Source organism: Phocoena phocoena, chromosome 3, assembly GCF_963924675.1.
Source record: "Phocoena phocoena chromosome 3, mPhoPho1.1, whole genome shotgun sequence".
Taxonomy (NCBI): domain Eukaryota; kingdom Metazoa; phylum Chordata; class Mammalia; order Artiodactyla; family Phocoenidae; genus Phocoena; species Phocoena phocoena.
The window spans coordinates 14795143-14819354 of NC_089221.1; the positions used below are offsets into that span (position 1 = coordinate 14795143).

General features: G+C 41.2%; 1 protein-coding gene across 1 annotated transcript in view; it reads left to right on the forward strand.

The window, feature by feature from the left end:
* BASP1 (brain abundant membrane attached signal protein 1) overlaps window positions 1-2713 on the forward strand; it is a 54415-nt gene extending 51702 nt beyond the window's left edge. The window contains exon 2 of the mRNA XM_065875074.1: window positions 1123-2713. Coding sequence (XP_065731146.1) covers window positions 1132-1818 — 687 coding nt within the window. The 5' untranslated portion in view covers window positions 1123-1131 and the 3' untranslated portion in view covers window positions 1819-2713. The remainder of the gene's footprint in view (window positions 1-1122) is intronic.
* The last annotated feature ends 21499 nt before the right edge of the window (window positions 2714-24212 follow it).

A 24212-nucleotide genomic window follows, 5' to 3' on the forward strand; every position in this document is an offset into this window, starting at 1 on the left:
ACTTTGAGTGAAATAGGCTGTTAATGACCATTGAAGTTGCATATCTAGTTTGACTTCTCATCAAGAAATTGATAATGAAGGACACTTTTATATTACTATGGAACTGTTTTCTTTTAAGCCAAAAATACCTTGAAAAGCAATGAATACAAGTATGACACAACTAACAGACTAAATGTAACTGGCAACACCATCCTTTTCATTTTCTGAGTGATAGTTTTCCTTTAATGGGTCCTTCTTAATAATGAGATAGACTAAATCCTCCTTGCATTTGGTCTTTGAAGATGTGTGTGCATATATGTACGTATATATGAATGATGGAGTTTGAAAGGAGTTTGTAGTTTGAGATTATTTTCTTGAAATTTGTGATTTTCCAGCTGTGCCGTTTCTTTGCAAAGTGTTTTCAAGTTATGACACCTTTTACTAGCTTTACTATAGACCTAAAATGGCTGTCACTGACATTCTGTTCAAGACTTGGTGTTTGAGCTGGACATGGGAAAGCAGGTGAAACAAATACTGCACCACTTCTCTTTACAATTGACAAGCTTAGTCTTTTAATCACTGATTCTTTGATCTCAGGTTGGTATGTCCTTGGCTTACTACGATTAGACACTTTACTTTTTCTTTATGACTCCTTTTTTTAATTGTGGCAAAATACATGTAGCATAAGATTTACCATGTTTTCCATTCTAAAGTGTACAGTTCAGTAGTGTTCTGAACTGTTTACTTTGTAAACAGAGCAAGCATCTTCCTCCATTGGGGCTGCTATAACAAATTACCATAGACCGAGTGGCTTGTAAACAACAGAAATTTATTTCTCACACTTCTGCAGGCTGGGAAGTCCCAGACCAAGGTGCAGGCAGATTTGGTGTCTGGTAGGGCCTGCTTTGTGATTGTAGACGGCTGGTTTCTGGTTGTGTGGGCACGTGGGGAAAGGGGCCAGAGAGCTCTGTGGTGGTCTCTGATCCCATCCATGAGGTCTCCACCCACAACTCCCAAAGGCCCCTCCTGCTAATAGGGTCACACTGGGGGTTAGGATTTCAGCCTATGAATTTGGGAGGACACAGACATTTGGTCTAGAGCCACGAGTAACTGTTTCTCGTTTTGTGTCATGTTTCGTTACAGAACTCCAAGATGGGAGGCAAGCTGAGCAAGAAGAAGAAGGGGTACAATGTGAATGATGAGAAGGCCAAGGACAAAGACAAGAAGGCAGAAGGAGCCGGGACGGAAGAGGAGGGAACCCCGAAGGAGAATGAGACCCAGGCGGCTGCGGAGACCGCAGAGGTGAAGGACGGCAAGGAGGAGAAGCCAGAGAAGGATGCCCAGGACGCTGCCAACAAGCCCGAAGACAAGGAAGGCGAGAAAGACACAGAGGCGGCCAAGGAAGACGCCCCGAAGGCAGAGCCTGAGCAGATGGAGGGAGCCGAGGGGAAGCCCGAGCCCCCGAAGGATGTTGCGCAGGAGCCGGCGGCCACCGCGGGCCCCGCTGCGGGCGGCGACGCCCCCAGAGCTTCGGAGCCCGAGGCGGCGGAGCCCGCGGCCCCCAGCAAGGATGACAAGAGCAAGGAGGGTGGGGAACCCACAAAGACTGAGGCTTCCGCAGCGCCTGCCGCGCAGGAGACGAAAAGTGACGGGGCCCCAGCTTCAGACTCAAAACCCAGCAGCACTGAGGCTGCCCCATCCTCCAAGGAGACCCCGGCAGCCACGGAAGCACCCAGTTCCACGCCCAAGGCCCAGGCCCCCGCAGCCCCCGCAGACGAGGTCAAACCCGCCGAGACCCCGGCAGCTAATTCTGATCAAACCGTAGCAGTGAAAGAGTAACAAGGACAGCCTATGGAAAAAAAAGAATACCGCTTAACGACGACCTGTCTCTCTGTCTCTCTCTGTCTCTCTCTCTCTCTCTCTCTCTCTGTCTCTCTCTCTACTATACTAACTTGTTTCAGATTGGAAGTAATGATACGTATTGCCCAAGAATAAGGATGTGTTCCCATCAAGGGAGGGGGGGGGGAGAATCCAAATAGTATTTTTGTGGGGAAATATCTAATATACCTTCGGTCAACTCCACCAATCAGTCCTGGATTTGAAAGATCAATGTCTGAAAGTACAGTACATGTTTTGTACCTGAACTGCTGTTACATGCACTCCGCCACTAAGATCTGAGCATCTTGTCTTCTGCAAGGGGAGTTGGGAGTGATGCGTTCGATTCTGCCCGCAGGGCCTGTGCCGAGGCAATCAGATCTTTATGAAAGCAGTATTTTCTGTGTGTTCTTTTTCATTTACAGCCTTTCTTATTTTGATATTTTTTTAATGTTGTGGATGAATGCCAACTTTCAGACAGCCCACGTAGCCTGTCCACATGTATCTCAATGCCAATTCTCCATTCTTCCTTCCCAGGTCTTTTTGGGAGTAACAAACATTCTCTCATCCTACTTAGCCTCCCTAGATTTCTCATGACGAGTTAATGCATGTCCGTGGTTGGGTGCACCTGTAGTTCTGTTTATTGGTCAGTGGAAATGAAAAAAAAAAAAAAAAGTCTGCGTTCATTGCAGTTCCAGTTTTCTCTTCCATTCTGTGTCACAGACACCAACACACCACTCATTGGAAAATGGAAAAAAATAAAAATAAAAAAACAAAAAAAATGTACAATGGATGCATTGAAATTATATGTAATTGTATAAATGGTGCAACAGTAATAAAGTTAAACAATTAAACTGAAGTCACGAGGATTACTGGTTTCTTTTCCCACCAGCACGCTGTCCCCTCCTCTGTAATTGCCTCAGTAGAGAACAGAACAATGTATTGGGCATTTTCATGGGTATATTTGGATAGAAGTATAAAGCAGATCCTCAGTGTTATCTTTTTTAAAAATTAGCAGGATGGGCTTCCCTGGTGGCGCAGTGGTTGAGAGTCCGCCTGCCGATGCAGGGGACACGGGTTCGTGCCCCGGTCTGGGAGGATCCCACATGCCGCGGAGCGGCTGGACCCGTGAGCCATGGCTGCTGGGCCAGCGCGTCCGGAGCCTGTGCTCCGCGACGGGAGAGGCCAAAACAGTGAGAGGCCCGAGTACCGCAAAGAACAAACAAACAAAAATTAGCTGGATCTGTGTCAGTAAATCTTGGAAGAAAGTAAACTGAAGACTTACTATGTCTATGGAGATACACCCTGTTAAAAAATGTGGGTGTTTTAGTTTAATTTAAAATTTACTTAAAAGTCACAAGTATTTTGAATAAAATACATTAAAGACAATAAATGGATTTGAACTTGAAGGCTGGGTAGAAGAGAATTAATAAGGTCGTATAAAAACATCACATGTATGTAAGTTGTGAAGCCACTGAAGATTGTTTTATCTGTTAATGGACTGTAGTCATGATAGAGCCCAGAAAGGGGACCTGAGTGTTGTGAGCAGGCCATGAGATAGCAGTGGAGTGAAAGCAAGCATGGAACTGGCCTTTACAGTGACCGGATTCCTGTTCAGATTTTGCCTTGACTAATGACTCATGGCTTTTAAGTCACATCCAACCTGCAGGCTCTACCTACAGGAGGGTTAAGGCAAAGCCCCTTTTACTTCTGAAATATTTAATAGTTTGTATATATGTCTGATGACAGTTTTATAAGATGGACAGGTATATACCAACAGATGTGATGTCACCTCTGTCCCTTGGTTTCTCCCCCAGAGCTGGAATAGTGACCCTCAGTTTGCTCATATTCTCTGTAGATGGGGAAGGGGTTGGAGAACTGGTGTCAGCAGTGGCCTTTACAGAGCAGCCAGGCACGCGTATCCATTCTATAACGTAAGAAAAGAAGGAATTGTCTCTAATCTCTTGGTAGTGATTTTGGTCTTTCCGACTGGATATTAGAAACCAAATCTCAACTATAAAACATTTAAAAATGAATTTAATAGTAGCCACTACAAAGATTTCTCATGATTGAATCAGTTAAATGGCAGGTTTTGGGGAGAGTGGGATTGGGTGGTAATTACCTAGAGTAATAAATACAGTTTCACCCTGTAACCTAGAAAATTTTCTTTAGAATTTGCGAAGGGCCAATATACTGGAATTAATTCTCAGATGGACACTAGTGATATAGTGGATGAGGATGAACCTTATTCGGTTCTTAACGGGTTACATTACACATGGTTAAATAAAAAAGGAGGAAAAAGTTCCCTCCAATTATCGTCTCAGTAGTCTAGTATGTACCACACCTGAGATGTTGCCAGTGGGTAATACTGGAGAAGAAGAAATGGTGAAAGTGGATACTAGGCTAATATACCTGTTGGGTTTAATTCATATCTATGGTCAACTTTTGGCACTTTTGGTTCTTGTTTCTTGAAATAAATTTGAACTCTTAATGCTTGAAAGCACAACAAACAAGAAATATGTAAACACATTAACCACCAAGCAACTGTTTTAGGTAAGAAAAATAGCAGAGGAATGTCCAGATTATTACTGGTGTGTCCTAGCAGGTGTAAAATAGCTCAGGGGTGGGTTGGTCGTGGTGGTGGGGAGATAACAGATTCTGTGAACCATGGAAGACATTTAAATAGTTACTCATATTAAATACCACGCATTTCTTGCAGACAGACGTGCTTGATGGAGGTCATATAAATTCACTCTTCATCTTTTAATAAAAACATTCACTAGGATTTTGGGTGATTAGAGCAATCAAATCAGCCTCCTGGATTAGCGTTTATCCCTATAAATGGCCGTTTAGGGATAAACGAAACTAAGGAGGCATTTTTCCTAGTTTATTTACACTTAACAGCTGTTTTGTGGGAGAATTAAAATCTGAGCTGTTCTTCTTTTTTCTAACTCTAGTAGGTGTTCCAGCAATTAAAAAGTATCAGAAATGTGATCCCCCAAATATTGAAATCAGAATTTTAACCTAACTGTGGCTCATGACATTTAATTTTACCACCGTTAGGAAAAACTTAGTTTGACATTGTATGTTCAGCAGAACGTGTTTTGCGTGTGGGAGTGATGGGCTCAGTCAGGAAGGAGCAGTGTTGAGCATCCATGTTAACTTTGGAGGAACCTCGATCGCTCCCTTCTCAGGAATGATCTTAAATAAAGTGAAGGTAATGCACAGAATTTGCTTAACCGGCAACTTATTTGGAGACTCCCCACATGTCTGGCTTAACTCCCTCATGCGTGTTTAACGTCTGCTTTACGAAGAAGAAACGGTTCCAGGGTCTAACACTTGTTGAGTGCCTATGGACATACTGCAGGTAGGAAACTTAATAGGAATTGAAATGAATTTGTCCACATTGACCTTGGGTGTCCTGTCCAGCAGCTGACACTACCTCTGCATGATAGGGGTGGACCCAAGTCCTCAAGAGCTGGGGTGTGCCATGGTGATCCTACCTGGACTCAACCCTAAGAGCAGGCCATCTTCAGCCTGTCTCTGGCCACTGAGGCAGAGGCCACACATGGCCACCATCCAGGAATGCCATTTGCCATTCTTAGAGGGCGTCTTTCCTTTCAGTGGGGTCAGACCCAGGTCCAGTGTATACTGTCAACCGCCAGGTACTGACGGGATCTAGACATTCATTAGCTGCCCTAAGTTGGGAAACTTATTAGGTGTCAGCAGCTACACACTTTGTTCTCATAAAGCATCCTGAAATCTTAATTTTCATTAAATGACATACCATGGTATATTGAAACACAGCATCTTCATTGAAACATTCAGCATATCAACTGATGTCCAGTGTCAGAGCTGGCTTTGGGACACCCGTCTTATGTTGTTCCTTTACATATAGAAAGCTTTGACATACAGCAATTTCAGTCAAGTTTCATTTATGGGAAAATAATCTATTTAGAGAATTTACTATTTTGTTTTTATCCAATTCTTGTCTCAAGATTAATGAGCTTAATCTCCATTCTTTTGATATCTATTTTCCAGAGTAACAGCAGTTATTTTGATCTTTATTTTTAACTAATTTACACAAGAATGGAAATCAGATGCTTAGAAGATAATTTTAAGAATATACCAAATAACAGTGCCACTAATATTTGTGGGATTAATCGGACGAGCTTTTCTATGCATCCTTATAAAAGGAGGCAAAATTTGCTTCATTTATAACTGACACTTTTTGTTCAGCCAAGTAGTTCATATTTTAAACGTTTAGCTTAGGGACTGCTATTTGGCTAGGCTGTCACATTTTTTTACCCTTTCTGCTCATGAAAAAGTTAAAAGAGAGTAACATAGAGAGTTTTTCATAAAGGTACAGGTCCTTGATTTAAAAAAAAATGCTATTTCCTTTAAGAGCCTGTATGCTGCGTGCCTTTTTAAGGACAGACATTTTATGAGCATATGAAATCTCGAAATCCAGGAACCATTGGTTCAGTACATTTCTACAAGTTTTTCTCAGTCTTCATTTTATTAAAAGCAATTTTCCTTCTGAAGCTGTATACGTCCACTCATTTACATATTTGAATTCCTAGAGGGAATATCTATTTAAAGAAAAACGATGCTCTTGAAAATGAATACTTAGTACAACTGTACACATTGAAGTAGAAAAATCAAATAGCAATACCGTATATCTCTATCTCATGTACACTTGACCTTCATATTTTCCTAAGGTCCAAATATCACATTTGTTCCTCATTTTGTTCCCTTTGAAGGTAGTTTTATGTTTCCCCCAAGCTTCCCTCTGAGTCCAGGAAAATTCACATTTAATATCATTTATTTATAAATTAATTAGCCTTCTATAATGTATCCACCTCTTTTGTTTTAACTCCCTCAGGTTCATGTCTTTAATGGTCGAATGAAAAAATGATACAGCAATAAGCACCAACTTAGAATCATCTAGAAAGCTCTCATATTTGCTTTCTTCACATATGTTTTTGCTTATATAGTCCAGGATTTAAAAGAGTAAGAGTAAAAGGGTCTCAAAAATGATGTATTGGGGAATTCTCATCTTGAATGTGGCTTTACATGTATTTCCCTAATTCTGAGGCAGAGTTTCAGATAACGAAAACAAAGCCAGACAAGCTGCGGGCTTCCCTGAAGTCATGGGTGTAGGAACGTCTACTAAAACTTAAAGAGAAATCTATTTTTTAAACTTACATAAATATTCTGATACATTAAAAAAATATATCTTAAAGACCGAGTTTCAATCATTAGAAAGCCTACTGGCAACCTCACTATCTTTTGGCTTTTTAAGCTATGAATTTATTCAAGTAGAAAATATGTTGGAGTAGGTACCAAAGACTCTTGCTCTATAATTGACTAAATGAATCCTTAATGTCTACTGGATTGTACTTAAGAGCCACACATCCAGGAAGTCAGGCCCATAACATTGTTACTCAAAGGAAAAAGGCACTTTTTATAACCTGGAGGAAAACACATTCACTTGTAATACACTTTTGTGAACAAAAAGGACAGCGAAGAAAACAAAAAAAGAAAAAGAATCCCTGAGCCCTCAAAAAGAAAGCAATCCTCTTAATGGAAGAGAAAGACTACATTTTAGTACCTTACTGATAGAAAGGACCCTGTTTGGACATTTGCCGTGAGCAGAAGGAAATGACACGTCTGATTACAATTGCCTTTCGCGCAGGTTTGGGAAATTTGATCTGACAGGTGAACCCCATTAAAATCTCCGATTAGAAAAAGGTCCTAGAACAGCAGTGAACAGTTTCCATGCTACCCTCTGCCTCAGCCCAGACGTCTAAGAATAGAGCTGCCTGTCAGCCAGAGCCACCCACCGCAGCCACCAGAGTCTGACTAGTATGCAAATTCCCCAGAGGGTTCTTGGTTCTTTTACTTTTCTTTTTTTTTTGCTGAGGATAATAGAGACTATATTTTGCTACCTATTCAACTGCCGTCTCTTGCAGGAGCTGGAAATGCCTTGACATTCAGAGCAAATTCTACCTTTTCAAAATAAAAGTAAAACACACACACACAATACTAAAAACAAAACAAAACAAAAAAAACGAAAAATAACATAATTAGAAGACAAAGAAGAGTTGCTTACATTTCTGATGCTTGTCAGAACTTCATTATAACTTTTTTTGTCTTTTATTTTCTCTCTTCCTTATTCTGTTTCCTCTGCATTTTATCTTTCCCATCAAGTCTCCTACTTCTACATTTTTTGGTCAACTAATTAAATTCTAAAGTGATATGGTCACTGTCTTCCCTCCCTTTCTCCCTTCCTTCCTACCTTCCTTCCACTGAGTTCACACTGAGGCAAATACATACACTGGGCCAGAACTATGAAAATTATATACATCTTAAATGTGTACTTCTTAAATGCACTTTAAGTGTACTTTTTTGTCTTTTACTTTGCACACCACTCATTATTCATTTGTTCTTTGTTCAGGAAGAACAATATGCTTTACTTGGAACTTACCTGTACTTTACTTACATCTCCTCTCCCCCCCTGCCATCCCCATTTGTCTAAAAGAATAACAGGGAGATTAAGGGAAGATATATTCAGAATCTAACATAATTTGAAACAGTCTTTGATGTAGAGTGCTTATTAAAAGGGAATCCTAAAGGTTTCACCTCAAGAAACTCTGTTGCAGAATGCAGGGCTGCGGTTCCGAAATGCCATGCAACCCGACTACGTAAAATGTTCTAAGGTGTTGAAATAAAAACATTCCAGCCACCAAGCCGTGATGCTGAATCAGTAGTTCTTATGGAAGGTAGAGGGAGGGGAAGAGTTTCATAAAGCCCTTCTTTGGGAATTCACTGAGATAGTGAAACTTTCACAAGATTTGCAAAGGGACTTGGGTTAGAATCTGTTTTTTGTGGGTTATTTGATCTTAAATAAATTACTTAACATCTCTGAGCCTCCCTTACCTCAGTAGGGGAAAAAGGAAAAATAATAAGTTGCTGTGAATATTTTTAATAAGAGCTGGAAGTAACCAGCTCTTGATAGATACTCAATGAACCACAGTAGAGACTTCAGTTCCTAAAAAAAGCTGGGATTGTAAACTCTGGCTTGTCTATCCTACTTAAATTGTAAAAGAAAATGTAATGGGAAGACATCTCTCAATGTTTCCTTGGAAATACAAAAACAATGACTGTGGTATTGAGACCCACATTATCCTAGACAAGACAGTCTAGTTGGTAGGAAAAAAAATAAAACACACATGCAAGGCATGGAAACCATTTGGGAGGGAGGGAGGGGAATGTCAAAATCCAAGATGGTTTCCCTGAGAATATTCTAATTACTTTACTGAGATAACTAAGATATGACTCAAGGAGGGAAAATGAATTGCCTTGTGTATAGCAGGTGAAGACCTGGAATCCTACCTCTATTATTTAGTTAACTCTATGAACTGGGACAGCTTTAACTTCTCAAAGCCTCAATATACTAATCTGAAAGTTAGAGAATATGCCTGTCTTGGGGGCTTGTGGAGAGAATCAAAGGGCACATTTAGCACAGTACATAGTACATAAGTGTTACCAAGGCTGTTGCCCCAGAATCATACCTCTGCCTCTCCCTCAAATGGAAACCAACTACTCTTATCTAAGTTTCAGGAGGAAGCTGCAAAGAGAACAAAACAAGAACTGGTTAGAACCAGCTAGGCCCAAGATGGTGAAAGAGTTGACTTCCAGTAGACCCTGAGCCTCATTATATGCTCATTGTAATACATTAGCATGCTAAACACACACCCACCAGTGCCATGAGAGTTGACAGTTGCCATGACGACAGCCAGAAAAGGCCGTACGACTACCGAAAAGGAATGTTGCATCAGGTCTGTGTCCAAATTACACCCCTGCTCTCGAAAAAGTCATGACTATTCCTCTGAGGCAAGAGTATTTACTGTGATTGAGGGGGGCCAGCTGGGATGCTGGGCAGATAGCTTAGTAGGAGATTTGAAGATGCAGAAGAAGGAAGATCTGCAAGATGACCCTCAAAGTTTAGTAAGGTGGTAAGACACCCTTGAGGACCCATTGGAGACGGCTGATCTTGAATGATGGGTAATGATGCTCCGTTGCTAGCTCTTCCCCAGAATTCCTTGGCTACTTGGGTGCAGACACATAAAAAGAGCACCGCTGGGGGCCTCCAGGGTTGGATTTTTCTAGGTGCATGTGACAGAAACCCAGACCTCAAAACCCAATCAGGGAACTGGCAAGATTGTTGTTGATACGGTGGCCATCCCACAGAAATAAGACCAAGAGAGCGAAGAACCAGGAGATCGGTGGCTGGATGGGGAGAAGGAAACCAGTCCGTGCGATGAACACCGTGGGGAAGTCGAACCACAGTCTTGGTAAGAGTGGCTGGAAAAGCTTGTTTGAGAAATGGAGCAGGACACTTGAATTGGAAATTTTGGAAGTGGAGAAGTTTTGCGCTGTGACAGTTTTCCTGGTGACTGAGGAAGAAGGTGGCTGAAGGGGTGAGTGGGTTATTGAATGAGAGAAAGTGAAAACACTAAGAGGCCAGGACTTGAGCTAAGTTGTCCACTTGGAAGCCTCAAAGCAGACCAGGCTTCTGGAAGTTGCTGTAGGAAGCAAGGAGGGAGCTCATCCTCGGTGGCTCCAGTTAAGGCAAGGAGGGAGGAGGGATGTTCCAAAAAGACGATGGAGGGCAAAAGACCTCTGCTTGCTATGACGCTGCGCTCCTGGAGCAGAGTCTGAGAGGTGGGGAGGAGAGCGAAGCTGAGTCCAGGCAGGGAAACAGAGTGCATTATGGGGAGGATGATGTTGCAGCAAATTGGGCCCCCCGGTAGCTTACACTGTATGTTGACTGATGGTAATCGGAGATGAAAGATGTGGAGATTAAGCTTTAACATCCCCTTTGAGGACAGTGAGCTCTGGCCCTAATGGCCGGGGAGGTATTCTCCACTTTGCCTCAGTAGACCTTGCAGGCTGGACCTCAAACAAAGCACACGTGGGTGAACCTGCTTTCCACGTGGGCTCAGCACACACCTCACATCTCTCCGAAGACCTCCCGTCCCTTTGTGCTCCTTGACCCTTCCTCTTTCACAACCTGCACTGAGAAGCTCTTAGCAGACTCCTGGTTTGAAGCTTGTCTCTGAGACTTTCTGAGCTCAGTGACCTTGGGCAAGTGACTTAACCTCTTGGTGCTTCATCCTCCTTATCTGTAAAATGGGAATAATAATATCACCCGACTCATAGGGTTGTCACCAAGATCAATGATATAATGGATCTGAAGCACAGTACCTGGAACCCAGTGATGGACTAAAGAAAATGTGCAACCTTGTCTCTATTTCTCCAACTATTTCCTAAAATCCAGACTCATCGGAATTTTTCAAATCCTCTCTGTCATATAGCTCCCTCACTAGGCTGTGAGTGACTTGAGGGCAGAAACATAATTTCTCATTCTCTTATCTCCAGTACTTTGAACGTTGCCTCTCACTTAGTATTTTGAAAATATTTGTTGAGATGTAAGTGGCTTATATAATATGGCCTCTTATGTTCTCTCCCAGACCTATTTGCCTTTTGAGATGAGACAAAAAGTTTACGTAAAAATGACTCTCAGGGCTTCCCTGGTGGCACAGTGGTTGAGAGTCCTCCTGCCGATGCAGGGGACGCGGGTTCGTGGCCCGGTCCAGGAAGATCCCACATGCCGCGGAGCGGCTGGGCCCGTGAGCCATGGCCGCTGAGCCTGCGCGTCCGGAGCCTGTGCTCCACAACGGGAGAGGCCACAACAGTGAGAGGCCCGCGTACCGCAAAAAAAAAAAAAAAAAAAAAAAAAAAAAGACTCTCAATTGCCCAGTTTCAGGTAAATGGTCAGGCAGAAGAGAGGTATCTGTTTGGGGAAGTGTGGGGTGACTTTGGGTGGGCAGGACAGCGTTATTGATGAGGAGCTTCCTAGAACCACTGAAATTGCATCATATGTGGCTGGTTTGGACTTTCTCAACTAGTAAGGCCAATTCTGTATTTGGTATTTGTTACATGATATGATAACAACATAACTTGTTTTCTTATTAATAATTTAATATATAGCAATCTCTAGCATTTGGAAAAGAAGAGAGGGAAGCGCTTGTCCTAAATCAAATATTATAAATGAAAAACATGCATCTGGGAATCACAGATTGAAGCCAAGCATTATTAGTTTATGAAGATGTTGAACCGAATTGCCTCCCTGAGCTTCCTATCTCTGCATAGAGTTCAAAAGATCTCCAGCAGCCCTCCTGTGGAATTGGACAGTAATTAGCAGATGGCCTTATAGTGATCTTGCTGAAAATACTATTATTCAATTTAAATTTGGATAAAATAAAAGAAATTAGAAAGCAACTAGAATATCAAGCTGCTTTGCTTGATAAGAACTATACTTAAGAGATAACTAATGGCAACCATGATGGAGAGTTTTCTGTATAAGAAATAAATGTAATTTTCTAAATTTTCCTTTTTGAGCGCACTGAAAAGGGAAAGGTACTAGTGTATATCTCAGAGCATATGAATCACCTGGAACCCTCATTTAGTAGCATATCTGATTCAGTAAGTCTGGACTGGGGCAAAGGCTCATCATTTCTAAAAAGCTCCCAAGGAAAACCCGTGCTGCTGGTCCTTGCTCCACACATAAGCTAGGTCTTAAGGGATTTCAAATAATTAGTATTATTTATTTTATACAACTGAAAATTGTCGATTTCTGGAAACGTACGTCATAGGTGTGTACCTAATTTTTTCCAGTCTGGTACTTAAAAAAATATTTCTAGGCTTTCTGCTTTGCTGTCTGTATCTGAATGATTGCTAGGCTTAAGTCATGAGATGTTGAACGGACATTGCTTGGCCTCCAACACGAGACAGCTAAATGACAGCTCCTGTATCTTTTACTACGTAGAGTTTTTGTTTTCTTTTTCTCAAAGGATTGCTGACCATTCCCAACATACCCTCCATCCCCACATACGACTAAAATAGAAATAAGGTTAAATTGGGAAGTCCCTGGTGATCCGGTGGTTAGGACTTAGGGCTTTCGCCGCCAAGGGCATGGGTTCGATCCCTGGTTGGGGAACTAAGATCCTGGCAAGGTGCGCTACGCGGCCAAAGAAAACAACAGCAACAACAAAGTTAAATTAAGGCTGCATAACTTTGGTTTGTACATAGCAGAGATTTATAGAATGCTGGGGCATGTAAGAATCCTCATCACTGAGTGATCTTCTCAATGAGAATAGACTCTCATGTGATCCCTGCCCCTGGACGAGAACCACTGATCCAGAGCATAACCTACCAGATTTAGAAGGCTGGACTGCTGACCCTCACAGCTCACGATTGTTCCATGTAATAATGGAAAGATCACACTGTCACCTTCCATTTCGTGTACAGCCCCTGCCACGTTCTCGTCCTCTGAATCCCTCCTCTACCTGCCTCTGGGAAGACCTCATTCCCACATGAAGATTGATCTTTGCCTCCAGGATAGGGGACAATTTCGGTTTTTTTTTTTGCGGTACACGGTCCTCTCACTGTTGAGGCCTCTCCCGTTGTGGAGCACAGGCTCCGGACGCGCAGGCTCAGCGGCCATGGCTCACGGGCCCAGCCGCTCTGCGGCATGTGAGATCTTCCCGGACCGGGGCACGAACCCGTTGTCCCCTGCATCGGCAGGCGGACTCTCAACCACTGTGCCACCAGGGAAGCCCCGGGGACAATTTCTTGACCTCAGTCCTGTCAGGGGACTTAGGAAGACGTAGTCCAACATTGTGGTTAATGATGGCACTGTGGCCTTGGTTTTGAAGCCCAGTCTACTCCTGGACTTACTTAGGATAAGAGAATCAGCGGCCTATCCCAGAACCTATGCCTTCCTAAACTGTGCTCCTCCAGAGCTGAGGTCCTTCCTAGATCTTGCCAGTCCTCGTCTTGACTGGGAGGCCAGGTGTTAGCCCACTGCTAGTGGCGAGATCCCAGCCGGCAGCCAACAGAGGCTTTTCACAGACTCTACAGAGGTTGCCTCTAGAATCTCTGAATTTTGCCTTTTACCTGGATCCCCTGCCCCTCTTACCTGTACAGAGAATGCTGTTATTGTTATTCCACCCTATACATCCTAACACTATTTGCCTGGACTGGTCAAAATTTACTAAATTCTCTGAATTCTGAGTTTTGCTCAGTTTTGTCCCTGAACTGGCAGGTGTCAGAGCATTTCCCACATTAAGGGGCAGGCCTATTTCTGGGTCCCCCTCCTCTGGTCTAATCTTTATACCACAATGAATCTGACTTTGCCTGACAATGTCCTGAGATGAAACGTGGGCGCCAGGGAGGTGGATGTTCTTGATGTTTCTGAGCGTTTGGTGATGGTGTCACCCAACAGAAGAACCATGTGCTGAAATTTTGAAACAAGGGTGTTATAGAAAGTTTTGGGGAAGAGTTCTTCGCCTAATCTCTGGGTAAGAACTCAGACTCTATGAGCCACATATATTCCATTACCGTGAGGAATAAAGCTTACTGTCTTCCTTTACCATTGCATCTCTAGAGTACTTATTGATCATCTATTATGTTAACTCTCAGTGAGTTAGGAAAAAGCATTCTTTTGTGAAATAGATGTTTAATCTTGGCACTATCATTGGGAATTGACTGCTTATTTTACAGAATAAAACAGGCACTTTAGATACTTTTTAGTTCCTTTTTATTTTTTTAACACTATTCTTTGTCAGACTTGAGATTTGAAACCGATCAAGACATATATGTATCCAATAAATATACATGTATGCATACACACATATATTTTAAAAATGTCTCTAACGAACTCAATGTTTTCTTTTTCAGTCACTCACACACAAAGTTGATAGTTTTGCTACATTCATGTAACACCTGGACTTGTTTACTTAAATGTTTTCTTCAAATTAGTTCACTGGTTTATTTATTTCTACTGAGTCATATTTATTTAAAGAGGAACATTTATCTCACCATCAAAATGGAAAGCCATTATAATTTGCCATAAATAGGAGATACCTGAAGACTTGAATTCTAGCCAGATGGCGTGGGCTGACACGGCCTCTGGACGGGAGGTATACTGATTCAAGTGAGGAGATTAGTCAGTGCAAGAGTGGAGAGGAAGAGCTAGTAGATCAAACTGAGACTTTAACCTGGCTTTCATTTGGATTGAAGAATGCTGAAAAGGCAACCACTGTGTGTTTTATTTCATGTTGGTTCCAGGTACCACCTAACATCATCTTGCCAGTCCCCAGGGTGGACTGTATGGGAAGTAATGACCAAACTGTGTCTGTGCTCGACAGAAACTGTCCGTGTTCCTGCTACTCTGAACATAATTCCTATTGTACCTAAGCTGCGAACACAATCAACTGAAAAGAGAGAGACGAATCCAATCACATACTGTCCTCTTTCAAATAATATAAAAGAGCTCCTTTAGCTGGCTATGTCACTAGCTTATTGCTACTTCACACAGCAATAATAATTAAGAAGAAACAAGTCATTTGCTACCTCTCTGTGCAGACTCTGCCCTTGAGAGCTTCCCCAAAGAGTTTGCTAGGAGCTGCCTCCGGGCCCCCTTCAAACAATTTTTTCATTCAATTTCAAGCCTTTTGTCGTTCAGCTTCCAGGCACTAAGCTCTCCACTTTTTCTCATCTCTCTTCTTCCATTTCTCTCCATACTCGTCCACCTGTGGTGTAAGGCTTAAAATTAAGGCCCAATATTATGTGTTGCCTTGACATCTAGGGGAAACTGGGAGGGGCTTGAATGGCCTAAAGCATGTTTCCCTCTGCTCTCTGCTCCCGTGGGCAAGGTGCCCTAGCCAAACAGCCCCCCTTCTCATGGGGACCAGGCACGGGTCCTGCTTATTCCTGAGTGGCAGGCTTCAGTTCCCTGCCAGCCCCTAGATTTGTTCAGATGAGACCATCGCACCCTCCCATGGGAGCCATCCCACCCTCTTGTTACTAGAAAGCCTGCCTCTCCAGGCTCTGCTCCTTCACTCTGTTCCCAAGTGCACCTCCCATGTGGCCCCACGGAGCAGCGTCCCCCTCCCGAGGCTGTGAGTACACGTGACTGATAAACTGCTGTTGTTCTCCTCTGTCCAGAGTTGGGGTCACGTTGTGGACCATTCCTATAACTCTCGAGTGCCACTGCTGTAACAACATTCCATCATCCAGTGCCCTTTGCTGTGGAAGAATGGGAAAAATCAATTTGAAGACACATTTCTATTGAATTGTGAAGATATGACCATTTCACAAGTTTTCAGGGGGTGCAATTTTAGGCAGTGTACTTGGTGGATAGGAGAGATATGTGGGGGAAGTGGACATATCAAATCCTGTTGCAGGGATGACTGTCTTCCTTGTCTGATAGTAAGGCCTGTCCTAAATATTCAGCTCATGTACTTATATACCAGAGGAGAGAAACTTACCTAAATATAAAACATAAAGTCTTGGAAATACGGCCAGAGTGTTTTGCAGAAAAGTACCACACTCCATATTTTAGCATTTCAAAGTCCTTACAAAAAGCCACATCAACAGGTAAAAAGAAAAGATTTATTTCTCTTGCTCATTGGTACCATGGTAACAGTTTGTTAATAACAAATGCAGGGGTTTCACCTCAATGGGCTTGACGTCTAGTTCTGACTCGAACCACTGATAATCCTGGCTCAGTTACTTACGCTCAGTCACATAGGTAAAATGGGTCGCTATCCCTTGGGGGGATGAATGGGGTTAACAGTGTCAGGCCCTCGGAACGCGCTGTTCACATGTTTTGCTGTATCTCTGCTATATAGAAATCTCAGTCTCGGATGTTTGACAGCATCCATATGCTCTTCCATTGCTATTTTCTAATATCCTGACTTTCTGTAGATTTATGGCTAGTGTCTTAGTTTAAATCTGCCCTAAAGCCTTACTTGTTCTTGATTGAATTGCCATTTTATTTGAAAGTAATCTTTCTCTGATCTGAATTATTGCAAGGGGGAAACAACAAATACGGGGCATAAACATGCCTGGTGCGTGCTCAGCAAGCAGCAGGCTAAATAAATACAGTGTTAGGCATACTTTCTGATCTGGATTTTTTCCTACACTAATGCCTAACTTATTTCTGCATTTGTATCTGTATTCAAGATGGTTAGATTTTCCAAAAGTTTGACTTCCAGAATAAGGGAGTTGTTCAGTTATTGCCTTGAGGAATTATGCTTTGGTCACCATAAGTTAAATTCGCTGTTTTCATCTGAGAAAAATCGTAATTTAAAACAAAAGGCTATTTTTCATGTTAGAAATAAGACTGGAACTCCATGCCCTGTTTGTCTAATTAATCAGACCTCTAGAAGGGCAACATCTTAGAGAAGTACTAATATGGTTTGGGAGGGGCTATTATTTATAGATAGTGGGCTCAGATAAGGGTGTGTTTGATATGCCATATTTATTAGAGATAAAAAGAGGAAAAAGGAATTAGACTGAGACGTTGCGGATTCAGACATGAACTTTAGGGTATTTTAAGTTTATATGTGGACAAGTGACAATTGGTAGAAAGTGTTTCTGTGTATGTATGCTTGCATGTGCATGTAAGTGCATCTAAGTAGGGACAAAACGAACACACTGAAGGAATGGAAAATAATCGCAGAACATCAGTGATCATTTCAAAGTGTTGATTGACAGTGATGCATTATAGGAAGAGCGACATTGCTGCCACAACTCTCTGCTCTCCTGAGATGGCAGTCTAAGAATATTGCTGTGTTAATGGCAATTTCCAGAAGAACTAGTTTACATATTTTTTCTATCAAACTACAGTAGAACTAAGAATGGAAATGAGATTGGACCTTCCAAATTTGTTTTTATTATACATTTTCTAGCCTTTGAAAAAAGTATATTTGTTATTTTGGGTCACTCATAAATTGGGGAAATATCCTTTGTGAGTAGATATATGGAGTTAAAATCATAAACAGTTAAGAACTGAAGCATTTTGGTAGGCACACCCACGCATATTTTGAACAATAAAATGAGTTTTCGTTTTAAAGAAATAATTGTTTTTCAACCAATGAAACATTTAAAGTACATTTTATGAAGACCCAACAGTTCAATTCGTGGACATGTTAGCGCTGTAACATTCCTCTTACCTTGGGGGGGGTCAGGCTTATGGAAGCTCATGAGATGTGAACCCAGAAATAAACAAAAGAAAACCATGAGCAGAAATCAAAGAAAATTCCTGTTACACAGCCTGCAAGGCACTGCTCTCCAGAAGGTCTCAGTTCCTTGCTTAGATAGTAGTCTGCAAATAGTGGAATAGAAAGATGGAGAATTACACAGTAATAGTTGTGCATAGAGAGAGGAGACAGAAAAACTGTAAAGGGTGGGCAGAAGTATCACAGTCTGAGTCCATCAAGCATGGGGCAAGTGGTGTCACAGGTCTCAGGAGCTCTTTTTTCTGTTGCAGTTGCTGTTCTATTTTCTCATATCTTTTTGAAAAAATTGAAATATATTCTCAAACTCTCCCAAAAAATTGCAGAGGAAGGAACACTCCCAAACTCATGCTATGAGGCCACCATCACCCTGACACCAAAACTAGACAAAGATACTACAAAAAAAGAAAATTACAGACCAATATAACTCATGAATATAGATGCAAAAATCCTCAGTAAAATACTAGCAAACAGATCCAACAAAACATTAAAAGAATCCTACACCATGATCAAGTGGGATTTATCCCAGGGATGCAAGGATTCTTCAATATACGCAAATCAATCAATGTGATAAACTGTATTAACAAATTGAAGAAGAAAAACCATATGATCATGTCAATAGATGCAGAAAAAGCTTTTGACAAAATTCAACACCAATTTATGATAAAAAACTCTCCAGAAAGTGGACACAGAGGGAACCTACCTCAACATAATAAAGGCCATATATGACAAACCCACAGCAAACATCATTCTCAATGGTGAAAAACTGAAAGCATTTCCTCTAAGATCAGGAAAAGACAAGGATGTCCACTCTCACCACTATTATTCAACATAGCTTTGGAAGTCCTAGCCATGGCAATCAGAGAAGAAAAAGAAATACAAATTGGAAAAGAAAAAGTAAAACTGTCACTGTTTGCAGGTGACATGATACTATACATAGAGAATCCTAAAGATGTCACCAGAAAACTACTAGAGCTAACCAATGAATTTGGTAAAGTAGCAGGATACAAAATAAATGCACAGAAATCTTTTGCATTCCTATACACTAATGATGAAAAATCTGAAAGAGAAATTAAGGAAATACTCCCATTTACCATTGCAACAGAAAGAATAAAATACCTAGGAATAAACCTACCTAGGGAGACAACTATATGCAGAAAACTAAAAGATACTGATGAAAGAAATTAAAGATGATTCCAACAGATGGAGAGATATACCATGTTCTTGGGTTGGAAGAATCAATACTGTGAAAATGACTCTACTACCCAAAACAATCTACAGATTCAATGCAATCCCTATCAAATTACCAATGGCATTTTTTACAGAACTAGAACAAAAAATCCTAAAATTTGTATGGAGACACAAAAGACCCCGAATAGCCAAAGTGGTCTTGAGGGAAAACAATGAAGCTGGAGGAATCAGGTTCCTGGACTTCAGACTATACTACAAAGCTACAGTAATCAAGACAATATGGTACTGGCACAAAAGCAGAAATATAGATCAATGGAACAGGATACAAAGCCCAGAGGTAAACCCACACACCTATGGTCAACTAATCTATGACAAAGGAGGCAAGGATATACAATGGAGAAAAGACAGCCTCTTCAATAACTGGTGCTGGGAGAACTGGACAGCTACACCTTAAAGTATGAAATTAGAACACTCCCTAACACCATACACAAAAATAAACTCAAAATGGATTAGAGACCTAAATGTAAGACAGGACACTATAAAACTCTTAGAGGAAAACATAGGAAGAACACTCTTTGTCACAAATCACAGCAATATCTTTTTTGATCCACCTCCTAGAGTAATGGAAATAAAAACAAAAATAAACAAATGAAACCTAATGAAACTTAAAAGTTTTTGCACAGCAAAGGAAACTACAAACAAGATGAAAAGGCAACCCTCAGAATGGGAGAAAATATTTGCAAATGAATCAATGGACAAAGGATTAATCTCTGAAATATATAAACAGCTCATGCAGCTCAATATTAAAAAAACAAACAACCCAATCCAAAAATGGGCAGAAGACGTAAGTAGACATTTCTCCAAAGAAGACATACAGATGGCCAAGAGGCACATGAAAAGCTGCTCAACATCACTAATTATTAGAGAAATTCAAATCAAAACTACAATGAGGTATCACCTCACACCAGTTAGAATGGGCATCATCAGAAAATCTACAAACAACAAATGCTGGAGAGGGCGTGGAGAAAAGGGAACCCTCTTGCACTGTTGGTGGGAATGTAAACTAATACAGCCACTATGGAGAACAGTATGGAGGTTCCTTAAAAAACTAAAAACAGAACTACCATATGACCCAGTAATCCCACCACTTGGCATATACCCAGAGAAAACCATAACTCAAAGACACATGCATCCCAAAGTTCATTGCAGCACAATTTACAATAGCCAGGTCATGGAACCAACCTAAATGCCCATCGACAGAAGAATGGATAAAGAAGATGTGGTACATATATACAATGTAATATTACTCAGCCATAAAAAGGAACGAAATTGGGTCATTTGTTGAGACATGGATGGATCTAGAGACTGTCATACAGAGTAAAGTAAGTCAGAAAGAGAAAAACAAATATCGTATATTAACATATATATGTGGAACCTAGAAAAATGGTACCGATGAACTGATTTGCAGGGCAGAAATTGAGACACAGATGCAGAGAAGAAATGTATGGACACCAAGGGGGGAAAGCAGCAGGGGGGTGGTGGTGGGATGAATCGGGAGATTGGGATTGACATATATACACTAATATGTATAAAATGGACAACTAATAAGAACCTGCTGTAAAAAAAATAAATTAAATTAAATTCAAAAAAATTGAATTATAGTTTATTTACAATATTTCAGGTATACAGCAAAGTGATTCAGTTACACATATATACATATATGTATATTCTTTTTCAGATTCTTTTCCATTATGGGTTATTACAAGATATTGAATATAGCTCCCTGTGCTATACAGTAGGTCCTTGTTTTTTATGTATTTTTTTGTTTATCTATTTTATATAGAGTAGTGTGTGTCTGTTAATCCCATACTTCTAATTTATCCCTCCTCGTATTTCCCCTTTGGTAACCATAAGTTTGTTTTCTATGTCTGTGAGTCTATTTCTGTTTTACAAATAAGTTCATTTGTATAATTTTTTTTTTTTTAGATTCCACACATAAGTGATATCATATGATGTTTGTCTTTCTCTGTATGACTTACTTCATTTAGTATGATAATCTTTAGGTCCATCCATGTTGCTGCAAATGGCATTCTTTCATTCTTTTTTATGGCTGTGTAATATTCCATTGTATATACATACCACATCTTCTTTATCCATTCATCTTTCAGTGGACATTTAGATTGCTTCCATGTCTTGGCTATTGTCAATAGTGCTGTTATGAACATTGAAGTGCATGTATCTTTTTTTTTTTGCGGTATATGGGCCTCCCACTGCTGTGGCCTCTCCTGCCGCAGAGCACAGGTTCCAGACGTGCAGGCTCAGCGGCCATGGCTCACGGGTCCAGCCGCTCTGTGGCATGTGGGATCCTCCCGGACCAGGGCACGAATCCACGTCCTCTGCATCGGCAGGTGGACTCTCAACCACTGCGCCACCAGGGAAGCATGACATGTATCTTTTTGAGGAACTCCTTTTTTTTTTTTTCTATTTAAAATATAAGTTTAGTTCTCATCACACAACAGAAATTCTGTATCTATGTGTGGTGACGGAGGTTAACTACACATTGCAGTGATCATTTCACAATATGTACAAATACCTAATCATTATGTTGTACACCTGGATCTAATATAATGTTGTATGTCAATTATACCTCAATAAAAATAAAATGTAAGGATTTATTAGAATTGTATTATAGTGAAATGATAAAGGCAGAAGAATTGAGAGGGAATTTAAGGAGTCTCTGCCAACAATTCTCAAGAGCCCTTGAAGGCAAGCTTGCATTATGGTGCATAATAAAATATTTGATGTGTGTAAAGATGACCAAATCACAAAGGAAACTTAAATTATTCTCAGTGTCATTCCCAGCTCAGTTTCTTTTCATTTCCTCCACCAGATGCTCATTCCTGTTGGTGACACTGTGAGAAGGAGCCTAACCTTTGTTTCTTGTTCACATCTCTAGGCACCAGGGCAGAGCCCCAACCAGTCTTTGACATTAAGCAGAATATTCTGGTGTCACAACAAATTGTAAAATCATGTGCCTTATGTGCTGTATACATATAGTCTACAAAACCTGTGACTCTCATCCTTCCCCTCCTCCCACCACAGCTCTTACTTTGTCCTCACCTCTCCTCACACCCTAACAACACTGCTTCATTCTCTAGCTCAGAGGTTGCAAACCCAGTAGTTGTGAACCCAGGGGTTGCGGACTCAGGGGCCTACAGGAGCCACGTAGAGCCCAATGGAGACTGAGACAAAGAGCTCTGGGGTTGGCTGATGCTCAGTTCCTACAGATGGTTGTTATAAGTGAAGGCAGGCCCAGAGTTGCCAGGCCTGTTTCTCAATTTTGTTTTTTATGTGGGATTTCTGAATTTTTATGTTAGTTAATGTAATATTTTTAAATGCGTGGGATAAAAGTAACAGCTTGAAGGACCAGTCTGACCCATAGATTCAAGTCTGTCACCTCGGCTTCATCTATGTTTGAAATTCACTCCAGGGGACTTTCCTGGCGGTCCAGCCGTTAAGACTCTGTGCTTCCACTTCAGGGGGCACGGGTTCGATTCCTGGTCGGGGAACCAAGATCCCACATGCCGTGTGGCATGACCAAAAAAAAAAGAAAAAAAAAAAAAGAAATTCAGTCCATGTCTGACTCTCCCCGCACCTGACCTGTGTCTAATAAGATATATATTAAGGACAAAGATGTGTATCAAGACACCACTTCAAGCTAGATTATGATAGCAATCTTGTTCAATAAAATGTTATAATATATACTATAATAATAATAGTAGTGTGTTATAATAATATAACCCTGGACAGCAATGTATTTCCCCAAAGAATTGTATATATTCTTTAGTTATAAATGGCACATTGGGGAAAAGAAAGCTTATACATAATTTATTCTTAAAAACTTGAATTCATAATGGATCAAAAGAAAGCTCTAGTTAATATTCTTCAGCGGTTGTAAACCTCCCTAAACTATTAATATGTGGCCTGGGGCATATTTAGGATGTTAGGAATAGAATTCAGATTAAATAAAATATACTTATGGTCATGCCTACTGTACAACAAACACACACTTTAATCAAATCATGGAAAGAGGAAAGTTAGAATGCATTATACCAGTCATGAGAAACATTTTATTGAAATTTTCATTTGGTCTGACAATGGTTTCCATTGGCAAATACGAATTTGTCAGCCTCTCATATGAACCCCTTTACAAAGTTCCTGCCTTCAGTAAACCCTGGAATGCTCACATAGCCACTCTGCTGCTAATAACTTCCTTTCATCCCCTCTGATGTTGGCCTTGTACTCCCAGATTTAGCCTTGGGTAATAAAATTCTCAGGCTATTATTCGGGGATCTTTTATCAGCTTTGAGTTGGCTTTGTGGCACTAAGCTTTGTGCCAAATTAGTTTAATTATACAGGTTGTGGGGAGGGGAGGGAAGCAAAACATTTCATTGCCTTGATGGGAACCCTCAGGTGATCTTGAAGATGCTCATCACTTCCATGATATGGGCATTGCAGAGTCCCACTGCCTGGTGCCTGGCCAGTGTCACCCCCAGGGAGGCCCTTGCTCACCATGGATATTCTTTCATGACTTCCCCTTGGACCCCTCTCAGCTTTGAATCTTCGCAACTACACCAGCCTTGCAATTCTGGGGATTTCAGAGTCCTCCATTGCTCTGCTGAGCAATCAGTGGGTAGCTTGAGCCACTGCCTTGAGGTCCCCATTGGCGTTGCCACTTCTTCACGGCTCAGACCCGGCAGTTTGGCTGGTTTTGCTGTGAGACCCCTACTTCTGCTGCTGTTCCAGGGTTTCTGCTGAAATGTGTCGCACACTTACTTTTCTCTGCTCAGTCTTACAACTCTGAGTTGTTTGTTTGCTGCCAGCTTTTCTTGCTGAGGGATCCTCTTTTCTTGTTACTCTATGACATCTACCCGGAGTAAACTGCTCCCTGGAGGAATATACTCTTTCTGGGCTCCTCCCAGGTGTCCCATCTAGAGGATTTCTCACTCTGGA